The 11,667-nt window shown below is 37.1% G+C and overlaps 1 protein-coding gene across 4 annotated transcripts in view; it reads left to right on the forward strand.

Annotated features, from left to right (window-relative positions):
- Nucleotides 1-9,911, forward strand: part of aifm4 (apoptosis inducing factor mitochondria associated 4) — a 12,090-nt gene extending 2,179 nt beyond the window's left edge. For 2 of the 4 annotated variants that reach the window (XM_068317110.1, XM_068317109.1), the window contains exons 2-19: nt 2,897-3,016; nt 3,107-3,216; nt 3,333-3,442; nt 4,277-4,321; nt 4,420-4,501; nt 5,282-5,394; nt 5,512-5,598; nt 5,682-5,773; nt 5,899-6,029; nt 6,227-6,342; nt 6,429-6,500; nt 6,842-6,905; nt 7,262-7,338; nt 7,586-7,703; nt 7,900-7,998; nt 8,082-8,157; nt 8,243-8,347; nt 9,285-9,911. In XM_068317110.1, the coding sequence (XP_068173211.1) occupies nt 2,934-3,016; nt 3,107-3,216; nt 3,333-3,442; nt 4,277-4,321; nt 4,420-4,501; nt 5,282-5,394; nt 5,512-5,598; nt 5,682-5,773; nt 5,899-6,029; nt 6,227-6,342; nt 6,429-6,500; nt 6,842-6,905; nt 7,262-7,338; nt 7,586-7,703; nt 7,900-7,998; nt 8,082-8,157; nt 8,243-8,347; nt 9,285-9,315 (1,611 nt within the window). In that variant the 5' untranslated portion in view covers nt 2,897-2,933 and the 3' untranslated portion in view covers nt 9,316-9,911. Of the gene's footprint in view, nt 1-1,477; nt 2,486-2,896; nt 3,017-3,106; nt 3,217-3,332; nt 3,443-4,276; nt 4,322-4,419; nt 4,502-5,281; nt 5,395-5,511; nt 5,599-5,681; nt 5,774-5,898; nt 6,030-6,226; nt 6,343-6,428; nt 6,501-6,841; nt 6,906-7,261; nt 7,339-7,585; nt 7,704-7,899; nt 7,999-8,081; nt 8,158-8,242; nt 8,348-9,284 lie in introns of those variants that run through there. The other 2 variants (XM_068317106.1, XM_068317107.1) reach the window with 2 other exon arrangements.
- Nucleotides 9,912-11,667: the final 1,756 nt, after the last annotated feature.

Genomic DNA, 11,667 nt, shown 5'->3' on the forward strand with positions numbered 1-11,667 from the left:
GTACTGCAAAGTTTATGTAAATCTGATACGGATTCATTCTCATAACCTTTAGTCAATATCATGATATTTATTAAGATAACATATAGAAAGTAGTGCTGTTCTACGTTTTAAAATCTGGTTAGTGTTCGTAGATTATCTTTAAGCATTTCTCAGAAAATTCAGAACAAAGTCAAACTACGTGATCCTGATTCCATCCGGGCTGGGAGTGAGTTAAAGACTCATAAATATATACCGTACATGATATTTATTACAGAGCATATTGACAAACAAACCGTGCAAGAAAAAAACCTACAGACCTTGAAGGCAACATTTCTTTCTGTTTACAAACCATGGATTTATGGGATCAACACTTTCACTTTAAATGGAACACGTTAGACGATTTAAAAAAAAATTGTTTGCACATTCTATCCGGACCCTGAAACACACACTATTGTTTTTCTTCCACTGAAATAAAAAAAACCCCAACACAATAGCGTTTCCTTAATTTTTATTATTCTATTCACAATGGACGAATGGCTCCTGTAGTAGTAATTGATGACACAGCGACACCATGTGGTCAATGTTGGGTCGTAACATCCGAACAGTAACTCAAACGCCTCAAAATAAACGTTTCTTCGTCATGTTATAAATACTGACAACCCCAGTGACGGACTGAGCAATCATAATGCAAAAAACACAATATTAAACAGAATTTTCCCACAGTCACTTCTCTCCGAAATAAAAGGAACGCAGACTTGGAAAACCCGTGAATTCTAATTTCATACCTGCTGTTTAATTAATGGTTTTCCAAAAACATGTTAGTTGTCTTTAGGAACAAATAAAAAAAATCAACCTGCTCTAATGTTACGTCATGTATACCCCACATTATATCCTCCCTGGAATGAATAGATTGTCATATAACATAACATAAGACACGACAGCTTCCAGGTGTTGACACTGACTTCAACATTTAATGATTAACTTACAGAAAAGACAATGGAATTCCATCTGCCCAGAGGCTTGATCGCCAAAGCTCTACTCAGGTTTAGGCTCTCATTGTTCTATTCAATTTCTTTCTCTTGAATACCTACTTCAATTACGAAACATTTATATATATATAAAAAAACCTTAATTTATTTCATGATATGTGAAGAGACTTCTCAACACATGGATTTGTGTTGAGAATGTTTTACAATAGTTTATACTGTATATTTACTTTTCACTTTTCACAAATAATTTCTTTCCTTCTTGTTGGATAATTCAAGGCCTTAAAGAGCTAATATTAGCTAATTATATAGATATTTGTCATTTGGGTAACATTTATATTTCATAAGACAGAGCTAACATGTAATTTGTTAAATGTTCTGTCAGTGTCATTCTGATGTAAAAGCACAAGGCCATATTTACCCAGTGCTTTGTTTAAAGATCTAGTTGTTTGAAATCCAGTATTTTCTGAAGAATATACTGAATATCCTCTAATTCATTTAAAAAAAAATAAGCAATCAACTGGCCTGAATGTTTTTTTAGGTTCATGGTATGCAATATAAACCTAAATTATGAACAGTTGAATATTTAATCCAAACGTAGACGAAGACATGCATTTATGAGCATGGGGGACGTTCGTGAACATCCAGACTGCTGACCATATGGGTCAGGTTACAAGGTAGGCCCAAGACAGTAGACCGTAGACACCTGTAAGAAACTCAGTCAAAGCCTGCCTGTTATTTAATATCTTTTTTAATTATTTACTGATTTGTCCTCTTTAGGAGACAAACGATGCATTGAGGATAATTGGTGCCCAGTTCTAAGTAGGAACCAATGTTGGCCGGTTTAAGTTTCTACCCGGAAGCATTAACAGTTTACGCTGAACTCAAAATGTTTCGCTATTTGATGGTCGTGTTAACTGAAAAACTTAATGGAAATTTAAAAAAAATAGTAATCAAGCATAAATTGGCGTGTCGGACGTTGATTTCCAACAAATAGCAGCCTGGTTCTACTTTACCGCGGGGTGGGACGGGTCAACGAATGGGGTCCCGGGGGGAGAGGGACTCCTGCGGCTGCCACACACAGCAGCACTTACCGAAGTGTTTTATTTACTTTTTCGTTGAACACAATTTCAACGCAGTACATTAAGTGTTACCTCGCGAAAAAAAAATTTTGATTTATGAAATTCTTTAGAGTTATCAGTGTAGGTTAATGTCGTCTGCCGTCATTTTTACTCATTCTCCATCGCCAAGAGAGTGTACAGTATAGCTGTTTCTCTGACTATGGCTGAGAGGAGAAGGAATGGGAGGGCTCTGAGGACGTCACGTGACACGTGCTGTTCGTCACGTGGGAAGGTCTGTCGTCATTGGGCGCGGATCACTCCTCTTATCTCCTCTGGAAGGTGAAGGTGGAGGCTGTTGACGGAAGCAGAACAGGTGCACCGGTTCCGTCTGGAGTGCGTGAAGAGGACAGGTAGGCAGAGCCTCAGGTGGACATGGGTTCGTGTTAACCCAGGCTCAAAGTAATTCTATTTCAGTTAGATTTTGTTTTAGTGGACGAACAGTGGATAGATAAAACTGCAAAATGAAAATGCGCATGCTCACTTTATTTTAATTTGCGTTTGGTTCATTGTTTGTTTTATTAGTGTTTATTGTTTGTCAATGAAATGTGCATAGCAAGTAAGTTAGACCTGTGAAACCTGTTCAATACTTAAAGGTCATAATCTGGAAGTTGAAATTTATCTTAAATTAATTTTTCATTTGCATACATTCAGTTTCCAGCCCCTCTTATCTGTGTTATTTAATTAAAATCCATGCATTGTTACCCCTGCTAGTGAAATTATCTATATTAATTTTCTGAGATTTTTTAAAATTTCTTAAAATTTTGGCTGTTAAAAAACCCAGTGTTCTCTCTGTGTGTATTGCTGTTACAGTTTGCGTTCCATCCTATTTGATTACTGACTTGCGGGTATGAAGAAGCATCAAGAACCAGGTGAACAACATGAAGAGGTGACTCAGATGGTATGTCTGGAAGCTGACATGCAAAATGGACAGTAAGTCAAAAGAAAAATAAAAGATTGGATTAGTGGTCCAAAGGCTCTTCCAACTTTGTGTTCCATATTTATCTTCATCCTTGTGTTTAGGATGAAGGAAGTCACGGTGGGGTCCCAGAAGGTGTTGCTTGTCCGATACCAGGATCAGTACAGTGCTATTGGAACCAAGTGCTCTCATTACAATGCACCTCTTGCCAAAGGCAAACTCTTCTCCTCTTTTCAATTCCTCCATAAATACACATCAATAGTTGTTATGTATTGAATCTGAATAGTGTTAATCTAATATTATAATAATAAGAATGATCTAATAATCCAGGAGCGCTGGTGGGTGGCAGAGTGAGATGTCCTTTTCATGGTGCTTGCTTTAATGTCAGAACTGGGGACATCGAAGAGTATCCAGGCCTGGATTCTCTGCCGTGCTATCAGGTAAATTTATCTGTAAAGATGAGTTTTTAACTTCAGGTAACTGCTCAATTTTAGAGGAATGACTCCAGTGACAGTTGATCCAATTAGAAATGAAATTGCAAAAGCCAAAGACACTAGATTCTCATGTAACTAGTAAAAAGCACCTTTCTCCCAAATATTGATTGAAGCATGAATGCATGTTTAGCAATTTAAAAGAGAAGTCAGAGAAAGTGTTTACCACCTGCGGATGAAATCACAGTGCAAATGCAACATTTCGATTTCTTGTCTGAACTGCTCAAACAGAAGTTGGAGGCCGTTGCGATCATCCATATGTTTCTTTGACCACAAGATCTGGGGTCATGGGGGAGTTTATTAAATTTTGAGGCTAATCTGAGTTTGGATGAAGATTTTTGATCACTTTTTTCAACACTGAATAACAGGGAACATTCTCAGAATGAATAATCGTTCAGGTCAGTTAAAATAAAAATACACATGTGGATGAATCATGCTGTTCCCCCACCAGATCCAGATCCACAGTGTTTTGGCTCCCAGTACTTAAACAGAGTGAAGTAGAGAAAAGAAAGTTCACCAGGTCAAGGAATTATGTATGTTGCTATGAGACAAAGTAATAGACATCATTGTGTGTGCTACCAAGGGAGTAATGGAGAACAATGGATTGACAATAGACTGACGGAGGGATGGGCTCTCTGAATGGTTTTTATTGTCCACAAGTATCTTTAGTACATTTGTCCTTGACACAGGAACTCCTGTTACTGTGTATGAATTCATGCTTTGAACTTGCATTGCAAACCTCAAGTTGTGGTTTTTTGTTTTTTTTTCTCATAAATTTTGCAGGTAAAACTTCAGGATGGCAAGGTTTTTGTTACCATCGACAGAAGTGTAAGTGACTATGAGATAAGTAAATTGATAAAATAACAGTTTTCCTTCCAGTTTGAATCCATGTTGAAAGCAGCCTCTGCCGTGTTTCCTTTTCTCAGTCACTGAAGGTATCGAGGCGGGTGAAGGAGATGTGCAGTGTGAATGTAGATGTCAAACACACTGTTCTGCTCATAGGAGGAGGTGAGAACCAGGTGCAGCCAAATGGAAATGTTTGCCCTTTATTTGTATTCCAAGGTTATTTTATATGCTGCTCAGTTTTCAGCCGCAGTATTAATATCTAAAGCATTAATTGTGGACTTTTGAGGCTCGTAAGTTCCAGCTAGTACAGGGGTTGACAACCTGCGTCTAATTCATCCTTATACTGCGTCTCCTTGGGGCTTTGGGAAAATAAAATATTAATGTCCAATTGAAATGTATTTTATTTGAGTTAATTTTTTTATTGTTGTAAATTGTAAGATTATTGTGATCTTGAAACATTAAAGTTTATATTTTATTTTGTTGTGCTCAAAATATGCATTCAAATATTTCTTTCATTGTTCAGTGAAATAGTGTTTTTTTCTTTTTTTTGTTATTTTCAATTAGTTTTTTAAATTCAAGCTATAAATTTAAGCTCAGTTTTTTAATTCATTTGGAATAGACCTTCAGCTCGGCAGGTTTTTGTTTTTTATTAAGAGTTCAAACTGTGTTCAATATGCCAATAAAATTAATTTTCTCTGTAGCATTTCATGGATTTCACAAGCAACATACTAGTTATTTACACAAAGCTTAAAGGTAAAAAACAAACAATATATACAGTTTTATCTTTGCGTGCTTTCTTTTCTGTGGAAACCGTGTCCAGATGACTCTTTTGAGTGTTAAAGGTCGCCAACCCCTGAGCAGAATTGAGAAAAGGAGTTCTGTTGTAGGACATGTGCTGTTCTGTGCTGTGCACACATGCATATAAATTTTTAATGATTTCAGGCCCTGCAGCCCTGGTCTGTGCTGAAACGCTCCGACAGAACTGCTACCAAGGACGAATAGTCATGATAACCAAAGACAACCTGCCGCCATATGACAAGCCCAAAATCAGTAAGGTGAGAACTTAATCAGAACCTGAAGTTGTGTGCTTGCCTTTAGTTGCTGATTCTCAAAATTTATTTTAAAAAAAGTCCTTTTCTTTTTGGCCGTGTTTTTATTTGTGGTCATTTCAGTCTTTAAATGCAGAAAGCAGCAGCGTCCTCCTCAGGTCAAGTGAATTTTATCAACAGTATGGAATTGAAATGTGGACTGAGAAGGAGGTGAGGTGTTAAAAAAACACTGCTGTTTGTGAGGTATTAAAATAAAGATCTTTAGTCATGAGAAGACGTGTTTTGTGATGCAGGTAGTGTCAGTGAACCCAGATGATAAGGTGGTGAAGCTGAACGATGGCAGTTGTCATCTTTATGACTGGCTTCTCATCTCAACTGGCTGCAGGTCTTTGTCATAGTCTATATTAAGTCAAAAGCATTTTTCTTGTCTTTTTTTTTATATTTGAGTATTTTTAACATCCATAGACATTGAGTTTAAGGTTTTAATAATTTCCCTCATTTTGTTGACAGAGCGCGTCCACTCAGCTGTCCTGGATGGAACCTGAAGGGTGTAAAGCTGCTGCAGAATCATGAAGACGCCAAAGAGATTCACAGCTCCTGTCTGGGCCAGAAAACTGTTGTAGTGGGAACATCCTTCATAGGTAATCAGATTAGTTTTCTCTTAAAGAAGCTGAATAATACTCCTAAATGCAGATTGTACACACTCTGATAGAATAGGTGGGGCACATCTTAAAGTTGATTTCCACTCGTTCGCTGAACACATAAGAAAAGGAAAGCAGGAGAGAATAGACTTGTCTTCAGATCACCGAAGTTGTTTTTTTTTTTTTTAACACAACAGGTATGGAGGTGGCATCTTACTTGTCAAACAAAGCTGCAAGTGTGGCTGTGGTTGGTACCTCCAGATACCCGTATGAGAGGTCTCTGGGGCCAGAGATCGGTAAAATGTGTCTGGAAGTAAGGAACAAAAATGTCAAAATTAACTGTTTTTTATCACTGTGTTTGAATGAGGCAAACCTTAAAACTCTGTTGTCTGTTTTAAGATGTTGGAGCAACAAAAGGTCAAATTCTACATGAATGATGGCATCACTGAAATTAAAGGGGAGAGTGGCAAGGTAACCACTTCTACTGTATATCAATAATTATCATCTGTGTTTCTGACAGGAGGTATTTCTACTGGCATTAAAAGGAAATATGCAGTTGATCCTGATAACATAAATGATGGCTTTATATCTAAGTGTCACATCAGGCCATTGAAATGATGGCCATGGCCTATTTACAATTCCTGGACCCTGACCCCGAAGCAGCTGAATGAAGTTCAGCCACAATGCATTAAATTGTTCACTCCTTGTGTTATATTATGTGAAATATGAATAGTACTAACTCAAACCTATTGTATACCTATGGGTAGGTAATGCCTTGAAAATCTCTTTATTCATCGTTTTTATCCTTACAGGTGAAGGAGGTCGTGCTGAAAAGCGGTACAGTCCTGGAAGCTGATGTAGTGATTGCTGGAATAGGTCAGTGTATTGTTGCACAGTGTGTAGAGATAGCCTCAAAGACAAGAAGGTTCGGCGTTTGTTTTGGAGTTTGTATGCTTTCCCCATGCCTACGTGGGTTCTCTTTAGAGTCTCTGGTGTGAGTGAGTGATTGCCTTTCATATGGTCCCACAATATGTACCCTGCCTCTCACATGGCAATAGCCTGCGATAGGCTCCAGTGTTTCTTCAAGAAAATGGATGGATGGATTATTACACAATTACATTTTAGTAATGATTTATCAATGCTATAGACCCTGTTTTGCCTTTAAGTATATAATTCAGTCCATCTCACTTAAGCTCTGCAAAACCATACATGCAAAAATCTCTGAATTGCAGGCGTCATCCCCAATTCAGACTTCTTAGCAGGAAGCAAGTTGGAGCTGGATTCATGTAAAGCTGTGATTGTTGACAAGGTAACAAACCGAGCTCCACTTCTGAACAGCTGTTAGAGTAACACAGTTGATAAAACATTTAAACAGTTTTGTAGCATATTTTTATAGCCCCTTCAAAGAAGATGATGGTATTTTATTTATTAATGTACACTTCTTTAGTAATGTGCACTTCTTGCAGATAAACACTGTGGTACATTTTGATACACTTGACTCTACATCCCATCTCTTTCCAATCCGTAAACCTGCTGCTGTTTATCTTTTCTGACAGTTCATGAGGACCAATATACCAGATATCTTTTGCGCTGGTGATGTTACCGCTTTTCCACTGACCATTCGTGGTGACCAAAGGATCCGCATTGGTCACTGGCAAATGTCACAAGCTCAAGGTAAAACAGACAGAAGGGTCAAAGATATTGACTAAATGCAGGCACCAAACTTAATAAATCGGTATTACACCTAAATTGTCAAAGCATTTTTCCACATCATGCATGTTTCTAACCATACCTAATTCAATTTCATGAGGAAAAATATATGAATCCCTGCGTGAAGTCTTACCATGCATCCTTTTTTTCTTTACTTCAGGAAGAGTAGCTGCACTAAACATGTTGAAGAAGCCAACCAAAATTGAGTCTGTTCCTTTCTTCTGGACTGTGTTGCTTGGGAAGAGTATCAGATACACAGGTAGTTGTTGATGGAATATCAGACTTACCTCATGATATTATAAGTGAAATATAATTTCTCTGCTTGAATGTTGTCTTTTCAAGGCTATGGGGAGGGATACACAGAAATCATATTCAAAGGCAACGTGGACGAGAGGAAATTTTTAGCATTTTACATAAGGTGAGTGGCTATGGAGTAAAGCCACATAGAGCTGAATGGGAATTTTTCTTTTCTTTTATGCTGAATTCCTCCCTTGTGTGAGCAGAGAAGAGGTGGTGGTAGCAGCGGCCAGCCTGATGTTTGATCCTGCTGTGGCCCGTCTCGCAGAACTGATGGCTACTGGCAAGATTATCACCAAAGCACAGGCTCAGTGAGTGCCATGCTTCATTCCCACAAACATTTATATAATATTGTGCATTACATTAAACATGAGATTACAATGATGAAATCCTGTTAGGTTTCTGCAGTTCAGTTATTTAGGATCCAAACAGTCACAAGCCAGAGATGACAAAATGCAGTTTGGGTATTTAATAACAAAAATCTAAAGCAAATAGAGTCCAAAAGTTGATAAAGAATTCCTGGCGAGGGTGGGTTCAATTCACAGAGAAATTCACATCCTAAACAATCCATAAAATAAAAGCAGAATAATATCAAAGGAAAAGAAGAAGTCAATGATCCAGACAGACTCAAAATATTTAAAAAAAAAAATTATGAGCATGGAACACAAGAAATACACCAGGAAAACAAGACAAATGAGGAATATAGACTGGAACATTAACCCAATGAACTGGAAATGCACAACAGACTCCACTGTGGTCTTGTTTGTGTTCTGTTGTTAGGGAAATAAATGTCATTCTGATGGTTTATCACTGGGGATGGAAAAAAGGAACCAAATTCAGTTTTCACTCTGTAATTCTCCAAAAACCATAGCAAAAGTTCCTCCTTTACACATTTAGTAATTATAGAGCAATGTTTGCATTCATTCGGACTTTGAATGACGTCCTATATTTACTTTCTTTTGAACTGAGTTTTCTATTCTGTGACTTCTACCTTCTAAACACTGCATTATGTTCACCGGCTAGATTAGCTAACTTTGTCTGTCCTGTTTTGTTAGGAGCAGGTTTAGTCCAGTAACATGTAGAACCTGTCACTATGAACAGCTGCAAGAATAAAACACCATGAAATGCACTGTAAATGATTACTTTTGTTCCACGCTAATATATTCTGAACCACAGAGTGAAACTCATGGCTTGGATTATTGTCTTCACTGTTTCACTGTTTGTATTCTCACTCCATTATCTGTTCAGAGCTGATGACCTGAGTTGGCTGCAGATGTAAGGAGAGATTGGAGGTATCCAAGGGTAACTTCTGTCAGTGACGAAGGATTGTGTCTTTATCTTTGTTCTTGTTCTCCTCTCCTTCAAACCGTGCCAAATTACTTGCTTCATTTTCTGCCTCAGGGTCTTCTAAAGCCAAACAGATTTGTATTCTTGCCACATCCCTGTTACCATAGCAGTAAGAAAGGCTTTATTGAGTTTACATTGTGTATTCAGGAAGCTATCTGATCTGTATAGTGAGCCCCATCTGGATATGACACATTACATGACTAAGCTGGCAACTAAGTAGTTTGATAAATGCATCCTAACATTTTGAAGCTTTGAACATGTCAAAAATGTAATTCAGTCATTCAGTTTAATATTGTTGTGTGATGTTTTGTTCAACGGAGTAATAAAAGTATTTATGCTCAGATATTTTGACAATGCAAAGAGCTCTCATTTGTGTTTGTAATATTTACAAACTGTATTTATTATCTGAAATACAAAGGTCAAATTATGTACTGCTCTCTAAATATGATTCTGCATGTGTCATTAATAGACAGAAAAAACAATGTCAGAAATGTGGACACAATAATATTAATAAAATTATGCAACCTGTGTTTGGCTCAATCCTATTTAATGCTGTTAATATTTTGAATAGTTTATAAAAAATATATGTTCTAAGTTTCCTTTGCCTCCTATTTTACTAATTTAAGTTCTCTTCTTTTGACTAGTTTTAATTTTTTTTTTTCTATTAGGTCCATTCATTTATATCTCCTCTCATTTTGAAGTACCGGTACTCAAGCAGTCAACTGTGTTAATACACCTTTAGCATGACTAAATATACACTTGCTGGTATACAATTCTGTATTGAAGGAAACACTTCATTACGTCAGATACGTCAGGTTCAATATGAGATAAAAGTAATCGGGCGACACAGTGGGTAGCGTTGTTGCTGCATATCAAGGTGGTTATGGGTTCGAGTCCCGCTCTGTGCAGTTTGCATGTTCTCCCTGTGTCTGCGTGGGTTCTCTCCGGGTTCTCCGGCTTCCTCCCACCTCCAAAAACATGCGCTTCAGATGAGTTGGCCGGTATGAAATTGCCCATAGGTGTGCGTGTGTGTTTGCTGTATCTAAATGTGGCTCTGAAGGGCATTGGTGTCATGCCCGGAGTAAACCCTGCCTCACGCCCCCAGTTGTCTGGGGTAGGCTCCAGCACCCCACGACAGCAGACAAAAAGCTGGTATAGAAAATGAATCTGTCAATTAAAATTTTTATTTAGTATTACTTTTAATGACCTATCAATCACAAATGTTTATGACAGAGGTACTATTTATTGTAACTTCTTCTTTAGTCACTTCTTATAACTGATGTAAAACTCAGATTTGTGAATTTAGCCATTTTTGTGTCTAATTCTGAAATTCAAATCCAGGGGAATAGATAGTTATAAAGGCACTTGATGGAATCTTCCGTCATTGTTTAAGCATGAGGCCTGGTTTTTAATGACAAAACTAAAGTTCAGGTTTTAAAGGAAAGTGTTAAAAATCTCTTATGAAAAACACCATAGGATGATTATTATGCCTTGATTTATTTAAGCTGTATCTTTTTTGTTGGATATCACTCTAATGGGGGACTATGCTGTAACAATACAGCATAGAAGATTGTCCGTCACGACATCAGAAGACGAAGATAATTATCTCATTAAATTATTATTTCTAATGAACTGCTAAAATTTCATTGTACAGCTTTGGATTTGACAACTTCAATGTTTTTGCCCGCAAAACAGTTTTCTTGTTTTGCATCAGGTCACTGAGGGTCTGTCATTTGGCAGATAAGGATTGAGGAAAATTAGTTACTCAAATGAGACAAACAGATCTTACTATCTAAGCTTACATAATGCAATCATAACTGAACAGCGGCTTTTTAATCAATACCTGGATGATATCTAATGCTTGAGAGGCTGTCATAAATGACATTTTATGGTCATTTATGACTGTATACAGTTGGACCTAGAAGAACACATATCTCCAGAAAGTAGCAATCTTACTAACAGAAATACAGAGATGCAAGTGAAAAGAAGACTTTCCAGTCTCTTAAATTAGAGCAGCATTTTATTTGTTTGTTTGTTTGTTTGTTTTTTGCATGTGGCAACTCAGAAAAGACGTAGAGTAAAACAGTCAATAAACATTATAGATAAATATATTGGATCAGACAAAATCTTATTGTTGAAAAAACCTACTTGATAAGAAATGAGGTGCATCTTTGTATGCAAAAGTGTACTTTAAAGTTTAACAATACATTATATTATTACAGATTGATAGAGGAGATACACATTTTTCAGACCTAATGTACTGTCTGCAGTAAAAAAAAAAGCT

The sequence above is a fragment of the Antennarius striatus genome, chromosome 6, assembly GCF_040054535.1.
Source record: "Antennarius striatus isolate MH-2024 chromosome 6, ASM4005453v1, whole genome shotgun sequence".
In the NCBI taxonomy this organism is placed as follows: Eukaryota; Metazoa; Chordata; class Actinopteri; order Lophiiformes; family Antennariidae; genus Antennarius; species Antennarius striatus.